The sequence below is a fragment of the Staurois parvus genome, unplaced genomic scaffold (assembly GCF_062004578.1).
Source record: "Staurois parvus isolate SC_StPar_1 unplaced genomic scaffold, SC_StPar_1.0 ptg001717l, whole genome shotgun sequence".
In the NCBI taxonomy this organism is placed as follows: Eukaryota; Metazoa; Chordata; class Amphibia; order Anura; family Ranidae; genus Staurois; species Staurois parvus.
Genome location: NW_028319513.1, coordinates 300228 through 325477, shown reverse-complemented (window position 1 = coordinate 325477; position 25250 = coordinate 300228). Strand labels below are relative to the sequence as shown.

At 48.8% G+C, this 25250-nt stretch overlaps 1 protein-coding gene across 1 annotated transcript; it reads left to right on the top strand.

The window, feature by feature from the left end:
• The first annotated feature begins 1262 nt into the window (after positions 1-1262).
• LOC149434666 (uncharacterized) lies at positions 1263-16509 on the top strand. The gene is made up of 3 exons (XM_089663547.1): positions 1263-1516; positions 13034-13117; positions 13264-16509. The coding sequence occupies exons 1-3, from the start codon at positions 1399-1401 to the stop codon at positions 14385-14387; spliced, it is 1326 nt and encodes a 441-aa protein (XP_089519673.1). The 5' UTR covers positions 1263-1398; the 3' UTR covers positions 14388-16509.
• Positions 16510-25250: the final 8741 nt, after the last annotated feature.

Genomic DNA, 25250 nt, shown 5'->3' with positions numbered 1-25250 from the left:
CACCACCTTCCTACCAAAGACCTCACCAGGATGGGGCTCCATCTCCCCTCTATACACCAGCCTCCTACCAGAGACCTTCACAAGGAGGGGGCTCCATCTCATTTCTATACACCACCTTCCTACCGGAGACCTCCCCAAAATGGGGCTCCATCTCCCTTCTATACACCACCCTACTACCGGAGACCTCACCAAGATGGGGCTCCATATCCCCTTTCTAAACCACCCTCTTCCAGAGACCTCAGAAGGATGGGGCTTCCATCTCCCCTCTATACACTACCCTCTTAACAGAGACCTCACAAGGTTGGGGCTGCATCTCCCCTTTATACACCACCCTCCTACCAGAGACCTCGCAAGGATGGGGCTCCATCTCCACTCTATAAACTGCCCTCCTACCGGAGACCTCACCAATATGGGGCTTCATCTCCCCTTTATACACCACCCTTCTACCAGAGTTCTCACCAGGGTGGGGCTCCATCTCCCCTCTATACACCAACCTCTTATCAGAGTTCTCACCAGGATGGGGCTCCATCTCCCCTCTATACACCAACCTCTTATCAGAGTTCTCACCAGGATGGGGCTCCATCTCCCCTCTATGCACCACCCTCTTACCAAAGTTCTCATTAGGATGGGGCTCCATCTCCCCTCTATACACCACCCTCCTACCAGGGACCTCACCAGTATGGGGCACCATCTCCCCTCTATGCACCACACTCTTACCAAAGTTCTCACTAGGATGGGGCTCCATCTCCCCTCTATACACCACCCTCCTACCAGGGGCCTCACCAGTATGGGGCACCATCTCCCCTCTATACACCACCCTCCTACCAGGGCCCTCACCAGTATGGGGGCTCCATCTCCCCTCTATACACCACCCTCCTACCAGGGACCTCACCAGTATGGGGCACCATCTCCCCTCTATACACCACCCTCCTACCAGGGACCTCACCAGTATGGGGCTCCATCTCCCCTCTATACACCGCCCTCCTACCAGGGCCCTCACCAGTATGGGGGCTCCATCTCCCCTCTATACACCACCCTCCTACCAGGGACCTCACCAGTATGGGGCACCATCTCCCCTCTATACACCACCCTCCTACCAGGGCCCTCACCAGTATGGGGGCTCCATCTCCCCTCTATACACTGCCCTCCTAGCAAGGAACTTACATTTCACTAATAGAGTTCCCCAGAGATCTAAGGACCTTTTCCCGGGGGTGGGGCGTGTTATGGAGTGGCCTCCAAGCGATATTAGTTGAGGGTGGACTCTAATGTTGTGTTTTCCTGCAGGGTGTGGTTGAGCGGGTTGGATGGTGGTGATGGACCCGTCATTCCAGCATTGGCAGATTAACCTGCACCATCCCCTAACCTGAGACGAAGCTCCACATACCTGCAGACAGTGACATGACACAGAAGGAGGAGCCAGACCTGGATCACATGACACAGAAGGAGGGGCCAGACCTGGAGCACATGACACAGAAGGAGGGTCCAGACCTAGAGCTGTCTGTGGATTCCCTCTCCGGTGAGTGCTCAGTACCTGTGCACATCTCTTCTCTACTTAGACACATTCATTTCTCCATCCTTCTGGAGTCCATGTGTAGTTCTCTCTTGGGGGGGTTATGAGAAATGTCCCCCAAACAGGAAATTGCACTAAACCTGGACATAAATAGGAGACCCTTCACTTAGTGGAAGAGTGGGATTGATAATAAAGTTGGCAGTGTCTCCTCCCAGGACAGGACCTCCTCCCAGAATAGAGACTGCCCAGGACAGGACCTCCGCCCAGGACAGGACCTCCGCCCAGAATAGAGACTCTGCCCAGGACAGGGCTCTCACTCAGGACAGGGCCACCGCCCAGAACAGGACCTCCTCCCAGGACAGGACCTCCGCCCAGAATAGAGACTCTGCCCAGGACAGGGCTCTCACTCAGGACAGGGTCTGCTCCCAGGGGAGAGCCTCCACTCAGGACAGAGCCTCCACCCAGAACAGGGCTCTCACTCAGGACAGGGCCTCTACCCAGGACAGGGCTACCTCCCAGGACAGGGCCCCCACCCAGGACAGGGCCCCCACCCAGGACAGGGCCCCCACCCAGGACAGGGCCCCCACCCAGGACAGGGCTACCTCCCAGGACAGGGCTACCTCCCAGGACAGGGCCTCCGCCCAGAACAGAGACTCTGCCCAGGACAGGGCTCTCACTCAGGACAGGGTCCCCACCCAGGACAGGGCTCTCACTCAGGACAAGGTCCCCACCCAGGACAGGGCCTCCACTCAGGACAGGGCCTACACCCAGGACAGAGCCTCCGCCCAGGACAGGGCTCTCACTCAGGACAGGGTCCCCACCCAGGACAGGGCTCTCACTCAGGACAAGGTCCCCATCCAGGACAGGGCCTCCACTCAGGACAGGGCCTACACCCAGGACAGAGCCTCCGCCCAGGACAGGGCTCTCACTCAGGACAGAGCTTCCGCCCAGGACAGGGCCTCGGCCCAGAACAGAGACTCTGCCCAGGACAGGGCTCTCACTCAGGACAGGGTCCCACCCAGGACAGGGTCTGCACCCAGGGGAGAGCCTCCACTCAGGACAGAGCCTACACCCAAGACAGGGCTCTCACTCAGGACAGGGCCTCCGCCCAGGACACAGCTTCCGCCCAGGACAGGGCCTCCACCCAGGACAGAGCTTGCACCCAGGACAGGGCTCTCACTCAGGACAGGGTCCCACCCAGGACAGGGTCTGCACCCAGGGGAGAGCCTCCACTCAGGACAGAGCCTACACCCAAGACAGGGCTCTCACTCAGGACAGGGCCTCCGCCCAGGACACAGCTTCCGCCCAGAACAGGACCTCCTCCCAGGACAGGACCTCCGCCCAGAATAGAGACTCTGCCCAGGACAGGGCTCTCACTCAGGACAGGGTCTGCTCCCAGGGGAGAGCCTCCACTCAGGACAGAGCCTCCACCCAGAACAGGGCTCTCACTCAGGACAGGGCCTCTACCCAGGACAGGGCTACCTCCCAGGACAGGGCCCCCACCCAGGACAGGGCCCCCACCCAGGACAGGGCCCCCACCCAGGACAGGGCTACCTCCCAGGACAGGGCTACCTCCCAGGACAGGGCCTCCGCCCAGAACAGAGACTCTGCCCAGGACAGGGCTCTCACTCAGGACAGGGTCCCCACCCAGGACAGGGCTCTCACTCAGGACAAGGTCCCCACCCAGGACAGGGCCTCCACTCAGGACAGGGCCTACACCCAGGACAGAGCCTCCGCCCAGGACAGGGCTCTCACTCAGGACAGGGTCCCCACCCAGGACAGGGCTCTCACTCAGGACAAGGTCCCCATCCAGGACAGGGCCTCCACTCAGGACAGGGCCTACACCCAGGACAGAGCCTCCGCCCAGGACAGGGCTCTCACTCAGGACAGAGCTTCCGCCCAGGACAGGGCCTCGGCCCAGAACAGAGACTCTGCCCAGGACAGGGCTCTCACTCAGGACAGGGTCCCACCCAGGACAGGGTCTGCACCCAGGGGAGAGCCTCCACTCAGGACAGAGCCTACACCCAAGACAGGGCTCTCACTCAGGACAGGGCCTCCGCCCAGGACACAGCTTCCGCCCAGGACAGGGCCTCCACCCAGGACAGAGCTTGCACCCAGGACAGGGCTCTCACTCAGGACAGGGTCCCCACCCAGGACAGGGCCTGCACCCATGAAAGCATCTCCATCCAGGACAGGGCCCTCACCCAGGAAAGGACCTCCATCCAGGAAAGGGCCTCCACCTAGGAAAGGGTCTCCACCCAAGACAGACCCCCCCACCGAACACAGGACCTCCACCAAGGTCAGGGCCCCCACCCAGAACAGAGCCTCCTCCCAGGACAGAGCTCTCAATCAGGATAGGGCCCCCACCTAGGACAGTGCCTCTACCCAAGACAGGGCCCCCACAGAGGACAGGGCCTCTACCCAAGACAGGGCCCCCACCGAGGACAGCGTACCCACCCAGGAAATGGCCTGTGGGGAGGGGATGTGGGGGGTTGGGGGGAAGGTTTAGGTTCTTACACTCAGCATGTTCATGTGTAAGCTGGAAATTCTGTTCACATTGCTGAGGTTTTTCCTCATTTCCTGTTGTGCCTTTAGCACAGGAAGTGAAGGGAAATCTCTCCAGAGACCTAATGACAGATGGGGGCTGTAACCCTTCCATGCCCCAACCTAAAGTAAAAGCCAGACGGGCTGGACTGAGTATTTCGATAACTACTGGGATTTTCCTGCACAACCATCTCTAGGGTTTACAGAGAATGGTCCGAAAAAGAGAAAATATCCAGCGAGTGGCAGTTGTATGGAGGAAAAGGCATTGTTGGTGTCAGAGGTCAGGGGAGAATGGGCAGACTGGTTCCAGATGATAGAAAGGCAACAGGAACTCCAATAACCCCTCGTTACACCCAAGGTGTGCAGAATACCATCTCTGACCGCACAACACATCCATCCTTGAAACAGATGGGCTACAGCAGCAGAAGACCACACCGGGTGCCACTCCTGTCAGCTGAGACCACACCAGGGGGCACTCCTGTCAGCTGAGACCACACCGGGTGCCACTCCTGTCAGCTAAGAACAGGAAACAGAGGCTACAATTCGCACAGGATCACCAAAATTGGACAATAGAAGATTGGAAAAACGTTGCCTGGTCTGATGAGTCTCGATTTTCCTAGAGATGGTTGTGCAGGAAAATCCCAATAGATCAGCAGTTTTTGAAATCCTCAGATGAGCCCGTCTGGCACCAAGAACCATGCCACGTTCAAAGTCTCTTCAATGCCCTTTCTTCCCCATTCTGATGCTCGGTTTGAAGTCGTCTTTACCACATCTAGATGCCTAAATGCACTGAGTTGTTGCCATATAATTGGCTGATTAGCAATTTGTGTTACCGAGCAATTGAACAGGTGGACCTAATAAAGTGTCAATCATATACACACACACACACATCACCAACAAGGGTTCCTCCACCAACTACAAGAGACGTCTTACCTCTGTGATCACCAACAAGGGTTCCTCCACCAACTACAAGGAACGTCTCACCTCTGCTCACCAACAAGGGTTCCTCCACCAACTACAAGAGACGTCTCGCCTCTGTGTCACCATCAAGGGTTCCTCCACCAACTAAAAGAGATGTCTCGCCTCTGTGCTCACCAACAAGGGTTTCTCCACCAACTACAAGACACATCACACCTCTGTGCTCGTCAACAAGGGTTTCTCCACCAACTACAAGAGACGTCTAACATCTGTGCTCACCAACAAGGGTTCCTCCGCCAAATACAAGACACATCTCACCTCTGTGCTCACCAACAAGGGTTCCTCCACCAACTACAAGAAACGTCTTACCTCTGTGCTCACCAACAAGGGTTCCTCCACCAACTACAAGACACATCACACCTCTGTGCTCGTCAACAAGGGTTTCTCCACCAACTACAAGAGACGTCTAACATCTGTGCTCACCAACAAGGGTTCCTCCGCCAAATACAAGACACATCTCACCTCTGTGCTCACCAACAAGGGTTCCTCCACCAACTACAAGAAACGTCTTACCTCTGTGCTCACCAACAAGGGTTCCTCCACCAACTACAAGGAACGTCTCACCTCTGTGCTCACCAACAAGGGTTTCTCCACCAGCTACAAGAGACGTCTTACCTCTGTGCTCACCAACAAGGGTTCCTCCACCAACTACAAGAAACGTCTTACCTCTGTGCTCACCGACAAGGGTTTCTCCACCAGCTACAAGAGACGTCTCACCTCTGTGCTCCCCAACAAGGGTTCCTCCACCAACTACAAGACACGTCTTACCTCTGTGCTCACCAACAAGGGTTCCTCTACCAACTACAAGAGATGTTTTACCTCTGTGCTCGCCAACAAGGGTTCCTCCACCAACTACAAGGAACGTCTGACCTCTGTGCTCACCAACAAGGGTTCCTCTACCAACTACAAGGAACGTCTCACCTCTGTGCTCACCAACAAGGGTTCCTCCACCAACTACAAGACACGTCTTACCTCTGTGCTCACCAACAAGGGTTCCTCTACCAACTACAAGGAACGTCTTACCTCTGTGCTCACCAACAAGGGTTCCTCTACCAACTACAAGGAACGTCTCACCTCTGCTCACCAACAAGGGTTCCTCCACCAACTACAAGGAACGTCTCACCTCTGCTCACCAACAAGGGTTCCTCCACCAACTACAAGAGACATCTCGCCTCTGTGTCACCATCAAGGGTTCCTCCACCAACTAAAAGAGATGTCTCGCCTCTGTGCTCACCAACAAGGGTTTCTCCACCAACTACAAGACACATCACACCTCTGTGCTCGTCAACAAGGGTTTCTCCACCAACTACAAGAGACGTCTAACATCTGTGCTCACCAACAAGGGTTCCTCCGCCAAATACAAGACACATCTCACCTCTGTGCTCACCAACAAGGGTTCCTCCACCAACTACAAGAAACGTCTTACCTCTGTGCTCACCAACAAGGGTTCCTCCACCAACTACAAGGAACGTCTCACCTCTGTGCTCACCAACAAGGGTTTCTCCACCAGCTACAAGAAACGTCTTACCTCTGTGCTCACCAACAAGGGTTCCTCCACCAACTACAAGAAACGTCTTACCTCTGTGCTCACCAACAAGGGTTCCTCCACCAGCTACAAGAGACGTCTCACCTCTGTGCTCCCCAACAAGGGTTCCTCCACCAACTACAAGACACGTCTTACCTCTGTGCTCACCAACAAGGGTTCCTCTACCAACTACAAGAGACGTTTTACCTCTGTGCTCGCCAACAAGGGTTCCTCCACCAACTACAAGGAACGTCTGACCTCTGTGCTCACCAACAAGGGTTCCTCTACCAACTACAAGGAACGTCTCACCTCTGTGCTCACCAACAAGGGTTCCTCCACCAACTACAAGACACGTCTTACCTCTGTGCTCACCAACAAGGGTTCCTCTACCAACTACAAGGAACGTCTTACCTCTGTGCTCACCAACAAGGGTTCCTCTACCAACTACAAGGAACGTCTCACCTCTGTGCTCACCAACAAGGGTTCCTCCATCAACTATAAAGGAACGTCTGACCTCTGTGCTCATCAACAAGGGTTCCTCCACCAACTACAAGGAACGTCTCACCTCTGTGCTCACCAACAAGGGTTCCTCCACCAACTACAAGGAACGTCTCACCTCTGTGCTTGCCAACAAGGGTTCCTCCACCAACTATAAAGGAATGTCTGACCTCTGTGCTCACCAACAAGGGTTCCTCCACCAACTATAAAGGAATGTCTGACCTCTGTGCTCACCAACAAGGGTTCCTCCACCAACTACAAGGAACGTCTCACCTCTGTGCTCACCAACAAGGGTTCCTCCACCAACTACAAGGAACGTCTCACCTCTGTGCTCACCAACAAGGGTTCCTCCACCAACTACAAGGAACGTCTCACCTCTGTGCTCACCAACAAGGGTTCCTCTACCAACTACAAGAGACGTTTTACCTCTGTGCTCGTCAACAAGGTTCCCCCATCAACTACAAGGAACGTCTCACCTCTGTGCACACCAACAAGGGTTCCTCCACCAACTATAAAGGAACGTCTGACCTCTGTGCTCACCAACAAGGGTTCCTCCACCAACTACAAGAGACGTCTCACCTCTATGCTCCCCAACAAGGGTTCCTCCACCAACTACAAGGAACGTCTCACCTCTGTGCTCACCAACAAGGGTTCCTCCACCAACTACAAGGAACGTCTCACCTCTGTGCTTGCCAACAAGGGTTCCTCCACCAACTATAAAGGAATGTCTGACCTCTGTGCTCACCAACAAGGGTTCCTCCACCAACTATAAAGGAATGTCTGACCTCTGTGCTCACCAACAAGGGTTCCTCCACCAACTACAAGGAACGTCTCACCTCTGTGCTCACCAACAAGGGTTCCTCCACCAACTACAAGGAACGTCTCACCTCTGTGCTCACCAACAAGGGTTCCTCCACCAACTACAAGGAACGTCTCACCTCTGTGCTCACCAACAAGGGTTCCTCTACCAACTACAAGAGACGTTTTACCTCTGTGCTCGTCAACAAGGTTCCCCCATCAACTACAAGGAACGTCTCACCTCTGTGCACACCAACAAGGGTTCCTCCACCAACTATAAAGGAACGTCTGACCTCTGTGCTCACCAACAAGGGTTCCTCCACCAACTACAAGAGACGTCTCACCTCTATGCTCCCCAACAAGGGTTCCTCCACCAACTACAAGGAACGTCTCACCTCTGTGCTCACCAACAAGGGTTCCTCCACCAACTACAAGACACGTCTTACCTCTGTGCTCACCAACAAGGGTTCCTCTACCAACTACAAGAGACGTTTTACCTCTGTGCTCCCCAACAAGGGTTCCTCCACCAACTACAAGACACGTCTCACCTCTGTGCTCACCAACAAGGGTTCCTCCACCAACTACAAGGAACGTCTTACCTCTGTGCTCACCAACAAGGGTTCCTCTACCAAATACAAGACACGTCTTACCTCTGTGCTCACCAACAAGGGTTCCTCTACCAAATACAAGACACGTCTTACCTCTGTGCTCACCAACAAGGGTTCCTCTACCAACTACAAGACACGTCTCACCTCTGTGCTCACCAACAAGGGTTCCTCCACCAACTACAAGGAACGTCTTACCTCTGTGCTCACCAACAAGGGTTCCTCCACCAACTACAAGGAACGTCTTACCTCTGTGCTTCCAACAAGGGTTCCTCCACCAACTACAAGACACGTCTCACCTCTCTGCTTCCAGCAAGGTTTCCTCCACCAACTACAAGAGACGTCTCACCTCTGTGCTCACCAACAAGGGTTCCTCCACCAACTACAAGAGACGTCTCACCTCTGTGCTCACCAACAAGGGTTCCTCCACCAACTACAAGAGACGTCTCACCTCTGTGCTCACCAACAAGGGTTCCTCCACCAACTACAAGAGACGTCTCACCTCTGTGCTCGCCAACAAGGGTCCCTCCACCATCTACAGGAAACGTCTCACCTCTGTGCTCGCCAACAAGGGTTCCTCCACCAACTACAAGGAACGTCTCACCTCTGTGCTCGCCAACAAGGGTTCCTCCACCAACTACAAGGAACGTCTTACCTCTGTGCTTCCAACAAGGGTTCCTCCACCAACTACAAGGAACGTCTCACCTCTGTGCTCCCCAACAAGGGTTCCTCCACCAACTACAAGGAACGTCTCACCTCTGTGCTCACCAACAAGGGTTCCTCCACCAACTACAAGGAACGTCTCACCTCTGTGCTCGCCAACAAGGGTTCCTCCACCAACTACAAGACACATCTCACCTCTGTGCTCCCCAACAAGGGTTCCTCCACCAACTACAAGGAACGTCTCACCTCTGTGCTCACCAACAAGGGTTCCTCCACCAACTACAAGACACGTCTCACCTCTCTGCTTCCAGCAAGGGTTCCTCCACCAACTGTTACCTCATGTTTTGCTTGGGGGATCAAATACTTTTTGTGCTCCCTAAACTGCGACTCCATTTATAACATTTGTATTGTGTTTTTTTCTGGATTTTTGGTTGAATTTCTGTCTCATCATTTATATACACCTATAATAAAAATTATAGTCTGATCATTTCTGTGTAAGTGGGCGAACGTACAGAATCTGCACTGGGGATCAAATCATTATTTTCCCCACTGTGTGTGTGTGTATATATATATATATACAGTTGTGTTGAAAATACTAGCCGTCAGACATCACTAACCGGATCAATCTCTGTTTTTGGTGGAAATGATATTTCTACATGGCAAATAATTTCCTAGCAGGTGTAGTAGAGTCATAGAAATCCAACAGACCCAACAGTCATGACATGCATGCTGCTGATTCTGTCATTGAATCACTCATTGAAAGGGGCGTGTTCACAATAATAGCCGTGTGGAGTTCTATTAGTGAGGTCATTCATTCTTTGGTGGCAATTATTGCCCTTATTTAAGGAAGGAAGGCAGCAAATGTTGGACATGCTGGTTACAGTGCATTTCTCTCTGAAATTCTGAGGAAAATGGGTCGTTCCAGACATTGTTCAGAAGAACAGCGTACCGTGATTCAAAAGTTGATTGGAGGGGAAAACATATAAAGAAGTGCAGAAAATGATCGGCTGCTCAGCTAAAATGATGGCAAATGCTTTAAAATGGCGACCAAAACCTGAAAGACGTGGAAGAAAGCGAAAAACTACCATTGGAATGGATAGAAGAATAGCCAACATGGCGCGGACTCAGCCAACAATCAGCTCCAGGAAGATGAAAGAAGGTGTGACGTTCCCTGTGAGGACTCAGCCAACAATCAGCTCCAGGAAGATGAAAGAAGGTGTGACGTTCCCTGTGAGGACTGTTACAATTAGAAGACGCCGATGTGAAGCCAAGCTATCTGCAAGAAGTCCCCGCAAAGTCCCACTGTTGGGAAAAAGACGTGCTGAAGAGGTTACAATCTGCCAAAGAGCACATTGACCGGCCTAAAGAGAAATGGTGCAACATTTTGTGGACTGATGGAAGTAAGATTGTTCTTTTTGGGTCTAGTGGGCGGAGACAGTTTGTCAGACGACCCCCAAACACTGAATTCAAGCCACAGTACACTGTGAAGACCGTGAAGCATGGTGGTGCAAGCATCATGATATGGGGATGTTTCTCATACTACGGTGTTGGGCCTATTTATCGCATACCAGGGATCATGGATCAGTTTGAATCCATCAGAATACTTGAAGAGGTCATGCTGCCTTATGCTGAAGAGGAAATGCCCTTGAAATGGGGGTTCCAACAAGACAACGACCCCAAACACACCAGTAAACGTGCAACATCTTGGTTCCAGACCAACAAGATGGACGTTATGGAGTGGCCAGCCCAATCCCCGGATCTTCATCCAATAGAAAACTTGTGGGGTGACATCAAAAATGCCGTTTCTGAGGCCAAACCAAGAAATAGAGAAGAACTGTGGAATGTGGTCCAATCATCCTGGGCTGGAATACCTGATCACAGGGGCCAGAAGTTGGGGGACTCCATGCAACACAGATGTACAGCAGTTCTCAGAAACAGCGCGACTACAACCAAATATTCATGAAGTCATTCAAAGGAAAGCAAAATCTTCAAACATTTCTCAGTTTATATAGTGAATGTTGGAGTTTGTAAAGAAGAATACAAACACTGAGATTTTTTTGAACCGTCTAATATTCACTTTTCTTTAAATTTTTTAGAGGAACAACACAAATTTGATGTATTTTTCTTCATGTTGTGATTTGGAATAGAATGTGTCGTGTTCCCAATGCATTTGTGTGGATGGAAATAAAAGGATTAGAAGGATTTGCAGCTTTACTCACTTTTTTCAACACAACTGTATAAATATACACACAACATATACATACACTATATTACCTGACATACTGTCCCCGCCCCTCCCAATCATGTGATTCAGGTGTTCCAATCCCCTCCATATCATGTGATTCAGGTGTTCCAATCCCCTCCCAATCATGTGATTCAGGTGTTCCAGTCCCCTCCACATCATGTGATTCAGGTGTTCCAATCCCCTCCCAACCATGTGATTCAGGTGTTCCAATCCCCTCCACATCATGTGATTCAGGTGTTCCAATCCCCTCCCTATCATGTGATTCAGGTGTTCCAATCCCCTCCCAATCATGTGATTCAGGTGTTCCAATCCCCTCCATATCATGTGATTCAGGTGTCCCAATCCCCTCCATATCATGTGATTCAGGTGTTCCAATCCCCTCCATATCATGTGATTCAGGTGTTCCAATCCCCTCCCAATCATGTGATTCAGGTGTTCCAATCCCCTCCATGGACACAGGTGTATACAATCAAGCCCCTAGGCATGCAGACGGCTTCTACAAACATTGGTGAAAGAATGGGTCGCTCTCAGGAGCTCAGTGACTCCAAGCGTGGTCCCGTGATAGGTGGCCACCTGGGCAATAAGTCCATCCGTGACATTTCCTGGCTACTAAATATTCCACCAACTGTTAGTGGGATTATAACAAAGTGGAAGCCACTGGGAACAACAGCCACTCAGCCACCAAGTGGTAGGCCACGTCACATGACAGGGCGGGGTCAGCGCATGCTGAAGCGCACAGTGCGCAGAAGTCACCAACTGTCTGCAGAGTCAATAGCTAAAGACCTCCAAACTTGGTGTGGCCTTCAGATGAGCCCAACAACAGTGCGTAGAGAGCTTCATGGAATGGGTTTCCATGGCCGAGCAGCTGCATCCAAGCCTTCCATCACCAAGTGCAATGCAAAGCATCGGATGCCGTGGTGTAAAGCACGCCGCCACTGGACTCTAGAGCAGAGGAAGTGTGTTCTCTGGAGGGACCAATCATACTTCTCTGTCTGGCAATCCAATGGACATGTCTGGGTTTGGCTGTTGCCAGGAGAACGGTACTTGCCTGACTGCATTGTGCCAAGTGTAATGTTTGGTGGAGGGGGAAATATGGTGTGGGGGTGTTTTTCAGGGGTTGGACTTGGCCCCCTAGTTCCAGTGAAGGGAACTCTTAAGGCGACATTTTGGACAATTTCATGCCCCCAACTTTGTGGGAGGAGTTTGGGGATGGCCCCTTCCTGCTCCAACATGACTGCCCACCAGTGCACAAAGCAAGGTCCATAAAGACATGGAGGAGCCAGTTTGGGGTGGAGGAACTTGACTGTCCTGCACAGAGTCCTGACCTCAACCCCATAGAACACCTTTGGGATGAATTAGAGCGGAGACTGCGAGCCAGGCCTCCTCCCCCGACATCAGTGCCCCTCCCCCGACATCAGTGCCTGACCTGACAAATGTGCTTCTGGAAGATGTGAGGATGATATGAATGATGTCATTATTACATGGGGAAGATATGATGTCATTACTACAGGGGGGCGGTATGAATGATGTCATTATTACAGGGGGGCGGTATGAATGATGTCATTATTACATGGTGAATGAAGGAATTATAATATGTAGACGACACACACGTGCCATGACCTGCCCTCAGGAATATCTCTCACTTATCACTCGGACTTTCTTTGCAGATCTCCAGCTTTTGGATTGCTGTGACGGATCTCCGGTATTCCTGACAGATGGACATTTGGAGAGGATGGAGGCCATTGGTCCAGGTGAGATTGCTGGGGGCGGAGTTTCAGGATTCCATGGGGGAGATTTAGTAAAACTGTCCTCCTCCTCCTCCTCCTCCTCCTTTGTTCATTCCACGGACACAGCAGACATGATTTTCATGATGTTCTGTATCTCATTTTCTCTTTAGTCAGCGATTCCGGTCACCCAAGGAAAGCCATTCCATCTGCAGGCACCGCTCACGCAACAGATGATTTCCTGCTGCAAACTCCAAGGAGAAGAAACCGCAGGACAAGGTGCGACCCTGTGAAGGTCCTGTCAGCTGACGTTCCGTATGGGTGCAGGGCGTTTGGGCACCTAACAATCCCCACCACTCAGGGGAGAAGCATATTAAACCATGGCCTTGTGTTTGGTGGGTCGGAGAGTGAAGACTGTTCGGAGTCTACTCTAGCTGTGGATTTTGGGTCATATATTTGTATTGAGTGTGGTCAAAGCTTTTCTCAGGAGACGTCCTACATTGAGCACCGACGGCTGCACAACCCATATAGTCCCGGAGTTGTTCTTACTGCCAGTACTAAAGTATGTGACGTTGACCCTAAAATCCGCTCAGCAGAACAGAAGCGATCAGGGAAAGAGTTTGTGTGTGCGGATTGTGGGAAAACCTTTATCGGGAAGTCCAATCTCATCGTTCATCAGCGCTCCCACACTGGTGAGAAACCGTATGGCTGCATCTTCTGTGGAAAACACTTTGGACGAAGTTCGGTTCTTCGTAAACACGAGCGCATTCACACCGGGGAGAAGCCCTACGCCTGTGTTTACTGCGGGAAGCAATTCAGCCAGAATTCTGGGCTGAAGAACCATGAGCGAATTCACACCGGTGAAAAACCATACGCTTGTATTGAATGTGGACGGCGGTTCAGCCAGAGTGCTGACCTTATGGTTCATTATAGGACCCACACGGGTGAAAAGCCCTTCATATGTATTGAGTGCGGAAACAGCTTCATCCGCAGCTCTGACCTCGTCATACACCAAAGAACTCATTCTGGCATAAAACCGTTTACTTGTACAGACTGCGGGAAAAGCTTTAGTCAGAGGTCCCAAATTATCCGCCACCGGAGAACCCACACAGGAGAGCGCCCGTTTACCTGCGAAGTGTGCAGAAAAAGCTTTATCCTCAGCTCTGAACTAAAGAAACATCATCGTGTCCATACCGGGGAGAAGCCTTACAAGTGTAAAGATTGTGGAAAGTCCTTCCGCCACTGCTCCAACATGAGCCGTCACCAGAAGATGCACATCGAGCTGGAGCTTCTCTAGATGTGAAAGCACTCATGGTTTCTGCCCGTATTTCAAATGATAGATGAGCTTCAATCACTACTCCACCATGAGCCATCACCAGAAGATGCACATCGAGCTGGAGCTTCTCTAGATGTGAAAGCACTCATGGTTTCTGCCCGTATTTCAAATGATAGATGAGCTTCAATCACTACTCCACCATGAGCCATCACCAGAAGATGCACATTGAGCTGGAGCTTCTCTAGATGTGAAAGCACTCATGGTTTCTGCCCGTATTTCAAATGATAGATGAGCTTCAATCACTGCTCCACCATGAGCTGCCACCAGAAGATGCACATTGAGCTGGAGCTTCTCTAGATGTGAAAGCACTCATGGTTTCTGCCCGTATTTCAAATGATAGATGAGCTTCAATCACTGCTCCACCATGAGCTGCCACCAGAAGATTCACATTGAGCTGGAGCTTCTCTAGATGTGAAAGCACTCATGGTTTCTGCCCATACCAGAAGATGTACATTGAGCAGGAGCTTCTCTAGATGTGAGCACATCCATATTTCATGTCCTATTTTATACCACAGCCAAGCCGTGTGAGCTTCAATCACTGCTCCAACATGAGCCGTCACCAGAAGATGAACATTGAGCTGGAGCTTCTCTAGATGTGAAAGCACTCATGGTTTCTGCCCGTATTTCAAAAGATAGATGAGCTTCAATCACTGCTCCACCATGAACTGCCACCTGAAAATGTACATTGAGCTGGAGCTTCTCTAGATGTGAAAGCACTCATGGTTTCTGCCCATACCAGAAGATGTACATTGAGCAGGAGCTTCTCTAGATGTGAGCACATCCATAATTCCTGTCCTATTTTATACCACAGCCGAGCCGTGTGAGCTGCAATCACTGTTCCACTATGTACTGCCATCAGAAGATGCACATCGAGCAGGATCTTCTCTAGATGTGAAAGCACTCATGGTTTCTGCCCATACCAGAAGATGTACATTGAGCAGGAGCTTCTCTAGATGTGAGCACATCCATAATTCCTGTCCTATTTTATACCACAGCCGAGCCGTGTGAGCTTCAATCACTGTTCCACTATGTACTGCCATCAGAAGATGCACATAGAGCTCAAGCTCCTCTAGATGTGAGCACAGTCACACTTTTTGTCCATCTAATTTCATATGAGAAATAAGCTATGCGTACGTCAATCACTACTCCACCATGAATGTCCATAAGAAGATACACATAAAACTCAAGCTCCTCTAGATGTGAGCCGCATTACAATTTCTCTTTGTGCTTCAGTCAGTGCTTCACCGTGAAATTGTCATCAGAAGGTACATGTGGAGCTTGAGTTCCTCTGAATGTGAAAAATGTCATGGCTCCTGTTCTCGTTTAATACAACAGATGAGTTGAGCATACTTCAATCACTTCACCATGAAGGTCCATCATAAGGTGCACATGGACCTTCAGCTCCTCTGCATGTGAACACAGTTATGGTTTCTGTCCTTCTTATTTCATGTGATAGATGACCTGTGTTTGCTTTAGTGCTTGCTCCATCATGAGCTGTCATCAGAAGGTATACATGGAGCTCAAGCTCCTCTAGATGTGAGCATCATCATAATTCTATCATTCCATATAATAGATGAACTGTGTTAAGTTCAACCACTTCTCCACCATGAATGTTCACCAGAAGGTATATATGGAGCTTAAGCTCCTCTGGATGTGAGCACCATCATAATTGTCTCATTTCATGTAGAAACAGCCATGTGTTTCAATCACTGCTCCATGATGAAACTTCCACCAGAAGGTTCACATGGAGCTAGAGCTCCTCTGCTTTTGAGCACAGCTATGGTTTCTGTTATCTCATTTCAACTGATCAATGAGCTGTGTGAAGTCCAATCACTTCTCCACCATGACGGTTCACTAGAAGGTACACATGGAGCTTGAGCTCCTCTAGATGTGGGCACCACCATAATTGTCTTATTTCATATAATAGTTGAGCTGTGTGTTTCAGTCACTGCTCCTTCATGAAACTTCCACCAGAAGGTACATATGGAGCTAGAGCTCCTCTGCTTGTGAGCACAACTATGGCTTCACCTCATTTCAACAGATAGATGAGCTGTGTGAAGTCCAATCACTTCTCCACCCCGAATGTCCACATCTAGAGGAGCTCAAGCTCCATGTGTACCTTTTAGTGGACATTCGGGGTGGAGAAGTGATTGGACTTCACACAGCTCATCTATCAGTTGAAATGAGGTGAACAGAAGCCATAGCTGTGCTCACAAGCAGAGGAGCTCTAGCTCCATATGTACCTTCTGGTGGAAGTTTCATGAAGGAGCAGTGACTGAAACACACAGCTCAACTATTATATGAAATAAGACAATTATGGTGGTGCCCACATCTAGAGGAGCTCAAGCTCCATGTGTACCTTCTAGTGGGCACCTCCATAATTGTCTTATTTCATATAATAGTTGAGCTGTGTGTTTCAGTCACTGCTCCTTCATGAAACTTCCACCAGAAGGTACATATGGAGCTAGAGCTTCTCTGCTTGTGAGCACAGCTATGGCTTCACCTCATTTCAACTGATAGATGAGCTGTGTGAAGTCCAATCACTTCTCCACCCCGAATCTCCACTAGAAGGTACACATGGAGCTAGAGATCCTCTGCTTTTGAGCACAGATATGGTTTCTGTTCATATCATTTCAACTGATCGATGAGCTGTGTGAAGTCCAATCACTTCTCCACCCCGAATCTCCACTAGAAGGTACGCATGGAGCTAGAGCTCCTCTGGTTGTGAGCACAGCTATGGTTTGTGTTCATCTCATTTCAACTGATAGATGAGCTGTGTGAAGTCCAATCACTTCTCCACCCTGAATGTCCACTAGAAGGTACACATGGAGCTTGAGCTCCTCTAGATGTGGGCACCACCAGAATTGTCTCATTTTATGTAGAAACAGCCATGTGTTTCAGTCACTGCTCTTTCATGAAACTTCCACCAGAAGGTACGCATGGAGCTAGAGCTCCTCTGGTTGTGAGCACAGCTATGGTTGTTGTTCATCTCATTTCAACTGATAGATGAGCTGTGTGAAGTCTAATCACTTCTCCACCCTGAATGTCCACTAGAAGGTACACATGGAGCTTGAGCTCCTCTAGATGTGGTCACCACCATAATTGTCTTATTTCATATAATAATTGAGCTGTGTGTACTGATCCACCAATATTATCTTCATAAGGTACAGAAGCTCCTCTAGATATGAGCTCCATCATAACTATCTTTTAATTTCATATAATAAATGAGTTTCAATCACTTCCCTACCATGGATGGTCATTAGCAGGGCTTAAGCCTTTCTAATCACCTTTGTTTTGTCCATTTCTTTCTTGTTTTATATATTTGTCCTTGTGTCATGATTCCTGTATTAGAGATCAATTAAAGATGCACATGAAGCTTCATCTTCTGCAGGAACACCAACCCAGCATCCATTTCTTCTCTGTCAGATACGCTATGTGCATCTAGCTTGATTGCGTTTGCCTCCATCTTTAAATCTTTAACATGAATCACCATAGGTAGAGGGACACAGAGCTTCCCCAGATGCCTCTGATGTGTATCATTCCCTGGATGTATACATGACCCAAGCGGTATGCTAACCAACCGAAACACGGGTCTGATAAGTCCTTCCATCGCTGCTCCAAGGTGAGTCACCATTATATGATGTAGACACAGCTGTAGCTGCTCAAAGTGTGAGGACCAAGATTGTGTCCATCCATGACCTTTCTTATCATCTGGGCGATCGTGTCCATCCATGACCTTTCTTATCATCTGGGCGACCGTGTCCATCCATGACCTTTCTTATCATCTGGGCGATCGTGTCCATCCATGACCTTTCTTATCATCTGGGCGATCGTGTCCATCCATGACCTTTCTTATCATCTGGGCGATCGTGTCCATCCATGACCTTTCTTACCATCTGGGCGATCGTGTCCATCCATGACCTTTCTTATCATCTGGGCGATCGTGTCCATCCATGACCTTTCTTATCATCTGGGCGATCGTGTCCATCCATGACCTTTCTTATCATCTGGGCGATCGTGTCCATCCATGACCTTTCTTATCATCTGGGCCATCGTGTCCATCCATGACTTTTCTTATCAGGGCGATCGTGTTCATCCATGACTTTTCTTATCAGGGCGATCGTGACCATCCATGACTTTTCTTATCATCTGGGCGATCGTGTCCATCCATGACTTTTCTTATCATCTGGGCGGTCGTGTCCATCCATGACTTTTCTTATCATCTGGGTGGACGTGTCCATCCATGACCTTTCTTATCATCTGGGCGATCGTGTCCATCCATGACCTTTCTTATCATCCGGGCGATCGTGTCCATCCATGAGTTTTCTTACCATCTGGGCGATCGTGTCCATCCATGACCTTTCTTATCATCTGGGCGATCGTGTCCATCCATGACCTTTCTTATCATCTGGGTGGACGTGTCCATCCATGACCTTTCTTATCATCTGGGCGATCGTGTCCATCCATGACCTTTCTTATCATCCGGGCGATCGTGTCCATCCATGACCTTTCTTATCATCCGGGCAATCGTGTCCATCCATGAGTTTTCTTACCATCTGGGCGATCGTGTCCATCCATGACCTTTCTTATCATCCGGGCGATCGTGTCCACCCATGACTTTTCTTATCATCTGGGTGGACGTGTCCATCCATGACCTTTCTTATCATCTGGGCGATCGTGTCCATCCATGACCTTTCTTATCATCCGGGCGATCGTGTCCATCCATGAGTTTTCTTACCATCTGGGCGATCGTGTCCATCCATGACCTTTCTTATCATCTGGGCGATCGTGTCCATCCATGACCTTTCTTACCATCTGGGCGATCGTGTCCATCCATGACCTTTCTTATCATCTGGGCGATCGTGTCCATCCATGACCTTTCTTATCATCTGGGCGATCGTGTCCATCCATGACCTTTCTTATGATCTGGGCGATCGTGTCCATCCATGACCTTTCTTATGATCTGGGCGATCGTGTCCATCAATGACTTTTCTTATCAGGGCGATCGTGTCCATCCATGACCTTTCTTATCATCTGGGCGATCGTGTCCATCCATGACCTTTCTTATCATCTGGGCGATGGTGTCCATCCGTGACCTTTCTTATCATCTGGGCCATCGTGTCCATCCATGACCTTTCTTATCATCTGGGCGGTCGTGTCCATCCATGACCTTTTCTATCATCCGGGCGATCGTGTCCATCCATGACCTTTCTTATCATCCGGGCGATCGTGTCCATCCATGAGTTTTCTTACCATCTGGGCGATCGTGTCCATCCATGACCTTTCTTATCATCTGGGCCAGGGGTGGGCAACTGTGGCCCTCCATGCCAGGCAAGTCCCATCATGCCTCTGCCTTTGGGAGTCATGCTTGTAACTGTCAGTTTTGCAATGCCTCATGGGACTTGTAGTTCTACAACAGCTGGAGGGCCACAGTTGCCCACCCCTGATCTGGGCGATCGTGGTCATCCATGACTTTTCCTATCATATGGGTGAGCATTCTGTCCAGCAACAAAAGGATACTGTTTGACCCTTAAGGTGATTTAGTAGACATTTGGGCTGATGTCTGAGCATTCATCCCGTCATGTTCCCATCATTATTCCACCATAGGCATTCATTGCTTTCTTGCTATCACTCTCCCACTATGGACCATCGTTAGAAGATCAGTAAAAGGCTTCTGGTCACATGTGCCATCATGGTGTCCATCTTTTCCATGTCTCCTAACATTCTACATAGATGTTATTCCTACAAGCTTTGCGTGTGTGCCATAGAGCTGGTCTTGTGTGTGTGCCATAGAGCTGGTCTTGCGTGTGTGCCATAGAGCTGGTCTTGTGTGTGGAACGCCCTTCCACTAACCTTGCAATGTGTGCCTCTAGGACAGTGTTTCTCAACTCCAGTCCTCATGGACCCCCAACAGGTCATGTTTTCAGGATTTCCATTATTTTGCACAGGTGATTTGATCAGTTTCACTGCCTTAGTAATTACCACAGCTGTTTCATCTACGGGAAATCCTGAAAACATGACCTGTTGGGGGTCCATGAGGACTGGAGTTGAGAAACACTGCTCTAGGAGAAGAGACATTTGGACCTATTTTAGACTTGAGGGCTGTTGTCTGTGCCTTCATTACTCTGTTTCCATCATGTTTCCTTTCATTCATTACTCTGTATGTTTGTTTCCATCACGGGCCATCCTCAGAAGATGAATATGAGGCTTCTAGCCATGAACTCCACGAGGGTGTCTGCCTTCTCCCTGTTGTAGAAGATATGTCTACAATTATGTTTGTGTGCCAACCAGCTCCACCATCCAGTTAGAAGATGGACTTCGAGCTTCCTGGTCGTACATTTGTTTTGTGTCATGAAGATGAACTCTTTGCATTGAGTGCCAACTCCCCACGGGCAGGAAAAAGTCCTTCCATCATGGCTCCATCCAAACCTGCACATCGAGCTGAAGAGTCTTCATATTGCCCCAGCTGTGCTCCATCCAAATCAGATAAAGGCATAGCCACACAATGTTTGTTGGGTCACGTCTCTCCTGGGATCCGTCTGCCTTCGAGATTACCACTGCCACTAATACAGAATCCTATTCTGGTTCTGAGTCCATTGTCTCTGGTGACTTCTTTATAGTTCCTAACAGTCAACATGCCTTGCCTGGCCATGGTGGACCTTTATGGGTCCTAAAACAGGTGCACTTTAAAATGAATTGTTTCTACTCATTCTATGGATGCAGTAATGGGACTTTGCACAATGTCTGCCTGTAATGCAGTGACTTGGCCATGGCCACCATAAGTCGTCCGACGTCTGTCTGTGTTATGATCGCTCGTCCAGTCATTGTACTACCTATCCAATAAATTGTGTTTCTCATGACACTCTTCATCACTGGTGATTACTGGGGACAATTGGGGGTCAAAGAATACTGAATGGAAACCCAACATTTCCTATTCCTGATAGGTTGAAAAATACAATCGGTGCGCTTCCCCTTTAAAACAAGAAATCGCTACAAAGGTGACAGTGACCATGAATATAAACCATATAAAAAGGTGCAAATCAATCGTGCAAACAAAATACTACTTTGTGCAAAAGTCCGTGCAATGTCCCCCGAGGGAAAAATGTATTATAAAAATATTCTTCACAAACATACTGACATATATTTGAAATACTACAGTTTTGGCAGTATTCAATATATATATATATATATATATATATATATATATATACTGTATGTTGAAATGCTTTTTTATTACAAAATATATGAAAAATATTTGTAAAAATACATTTTCAAATATACTGTATGTCTTTAAAGATACATTTATTCTACATTTTTGGGATGCATTTACAAATATATGTTAAAATGGCTTTTTTATATGTAAAAAATCTGAAGAATATATTACAAAAAAAAAAAAATTATATATATATATATATATATATATTTTTTTTTTTTTTTTATTTAAAGTCTGCCTGTCATTTTTTTTGAGCAGTGTATTCCACATGGAAGAAAAATATATTTGAAATACTACAAATCTGACCGTATTCAATGTATTGCAAAATATATATCTATATATCTATATCTATATATATATATATATATATATAAATAAATAATTTTATATATATATATGTGTATATATATATTTTGCAATACATTGAATACGGCCAGATTTGTAGTATTTCAAATATATTTTTCTTCCGTGTGGGATACACTGCTAAAAAATATGAAAGGCAGACTTTGTAATCCGAGTCGCATGAAGTCGATAAAACTCCTGGGATATTGATCTGGTCAGGTAAGTCACAGAGGATCTGATCAGGTAAGTAGCAGAGGGAGTTGTTCATCAGTTTCAGCTGCTTTGGTGTTCATGAAATGAACAACAGGTGTACTAGATGGGCAACAATGAGACGATCCCCAAAACAGGAATGAACTTATAGGTGGAGGCCACTGACATTTTCTTCCCTACTCCTCTTTTCTGACTGTTTTTCACTCATTCTGCATTTGGCTCGGGTCAGTGTCACTACTGGTAGCATGAGGCCATACCTGGACCCTACAGAGGTTGCACAAGCAGTCCAACTCCTCCAGGATGGCACATCAATATGTGCCATTTCCAGAAGGTTTGCTGAGTCTCCCAGCACAGTCTCAAGAGCTCAGAGGAGATTCCAGGAGACAGGCAGTTCCTCTAGGAGAGCTGGACAGGGACGTAGAAGGTCCTCAACCCATCAGCAGGACCGGTATCTGCTCCTTTGTGGAGGAGGAACAGGATGAGCCCTGCCAGAGCCCTACAAAATTACCTCCAGCAGGCCACTGGTGTGAATGTCTCTGACCAAACAATCAGAAACAGACTTCATGAGGGTGACCTGAGGGCCCGACTTCCTCTAGTGGGCTCTGTGCTCACTTCCCGGCATCATAGAGCTGGATTGGCATTTGCCATTGAACACCAGAATTGGCAGGCCACAGATGAGAGCAGGTTCCCCCTGTGCACATGTGACAGACATGAATGTGTCTGGAGAAGCCGTGGAGAATGTTCTGCTGCCTGTAACATCATTCAGCATGACCGTTTTGGTGGTGGGTCAGTGATGGTCTGGGGAGGCATCTCCATGGAGGGACGCACAGACCTCTACAGGCTGGACAATGGCCCCTGACTGCCATTAGGTATGGGGATGAAATCCTTGGACCCATTGTCAGACCCTACGCTGGTGCAGTGGGTCCTGTGTTCCTCCTGGTGCAGTGGGTCCTGGGTTCCTCCTGGTGCAGTGGGTCCTGGGTTCCTCCTGGTGCAGTGGGTCCTGGGTTCCTCCTGGTGCAGTGGGTCCTGGGTTCCTCCTGGTGCACCACAATGCCTGGCCTCATGTGGCAAGAGTATGCAGGCAGTTCCTGGAGGATGAAGGAAATGATACCATTGAATGGCCCCCACGCTCGCCTGACCTAAATCCAATAGAACACCTCTGGGATGTCAGATATATATCGGGGTGACTTTGAATTCAGTCCTCTGTAGGTCGATCATTCTTATTTCCATCAAACGATGGGGTGTCCTTACGTTCCTAACACATTACCCCATCCATACCAGTATAGAGATCCAGCAGATTTTTCCACATTGAGATCTGATGGGTTTTCAAAGTCTTCCTTCAATTTTTTGGAGCCATGTATATCAAGAGCAAATTGGTCAATTACTTTTGGTCTCTTGAAAGAGGAGGTATGGCTACTCTTAAGAGCTATAATTCCTCCAATTTGGATGTACATACCCTCAAATTACACCGGAGAGTGCGCACTGCCCGCCCATATACATTATAGAACTTTGTCTTGAATATGTTTTGGTAAATACCTGAAAAACCTAAAGTTGTGCCTGTGTCCAAATATATACGGACCTAACTGTATATCGCACGGACTTTGCTCTCGATATATATCGCACGGACTTTGCTCTCGATGTGTATCACGCAGACTTTGCTCTGGATGTGTATCACTCAGACTTTGCTCTCGATGTGTATCACGCAGACTTTGCTCTCGATGTGTATCACGCAGACTTTACTCTGGATGTGTATCACGCAGACTTTGCTCTCGATATATATTGAGCGGACTTTGCTCTCGATGTGTATCACACAGACTTTGCTCTCGATATATATCGCACGGACTTTGCTCTCGATGTGTATCACGCAGACTTTGCTCTGGATATATATCGCACAGACTTTGCTCTCGATATATATCGCACAGACTTTGCTCTGGATGTGTATCACACAGACTTTGCTCTCGATATATATCGCACAGACTTTGCTCTGGATGTGTATCACGCAGACTTTGCTCTCGATATATATCGCACGGACTTTGCTCTGGATGTGTATCACGCAGACTTTGCTCTCGATATATATCGCACGGACTTTGCTCTCGATGTGTATCACGCAGACTTTGCTCTGGATATATATCGCACAGACTTTGCTCTCGATATATATCGCACAGACTTTGCTCTGGATGTGTATCACACAGACTTTGCTCTCGATATATATCGCACAGACTTTGCTCTGGATGTGTATCACGCAGACTTTGCTCTCGATATATATCGCACGGACTTTGCTCTGGATGTGTATCACGCAGACTTTGCTCTCGATATATATCGCACGGACTTTGCTCTCGATGTGTATCACGCAGACTTTGCTCTCAATGTATATCGCACGGACTTTGCTCTCGATGTGTATCACGCAGACTTTGCTCTCGATATATATCGCACGGACTTTGCTCTCGATATATATCGCACGGACTTTGCTCTCGATGTGTATCACGCAGACTTTGCTCTCGATGTGTATCACGCAGACTTTGCTCTCGATATATATTGAGCAGACTTTGCTCTCGATGTGTATCATGCAGACTTTGCTCTCGATATATATCGCACGGACTTTGCTCTCGATGTGTATCACGCAGACTTTGCTCTCGATGTGTATCACGCAGACTTTGCTCTCGATATATATCGCACGGACTTTGCTCTCGATGTGTATCACGCAGACTTTGCTCTCGATATATATCGCACGGACTTTGCTCTCGATGTGTATCACGCAGACTTTGCTCTCGATGTATATCGCACGGACTTTGCTCTCGATGTGTATCACGCAGACTTTGCTCTCGATATATATCGCACGGACTTTGCTCTCGATGTGTATCACGCAGACTTTGCTCTCAATGTATATCGCACGGACTTTGCTCTCGATGTGTATCACGCAGACTTTGCTCTCGATGTGTATCACGCAGACTTTGCTCTCGATATATATCGCACGGACTTTGCTCTCGATGTGTATCATGCAGACTTTGCTCTCGATATATATCGCACGGACTTTGCTCTCGATGTGTATCACGCAG

Excerpts from the sequence above, each read along its gene's own strand:
- LOC149434666 (XM_089663547.1), top strand. The coding sequence starts at position 1,399 with ATGACACAGAAGGAGGAGCCAGACCTGGATCACATGACACAGAAGGAG. Across the intron at positions 1,517-13,033 it reads GTCTGTGGATTCCCTCTCCG|ATCTCCAGCTTTTGGATTGC; the intron begins GTGAGTGCTCAG and ends CTTTCTTTGCAG. Across the intron at positions 13,118-13,263 it reads GATGGAGGCCATTGGTCCAG|TCAGCGATTCCGGTCACCCA; the intron begins GTGAGATTGCTG and ends TTTTCTCTTTAG.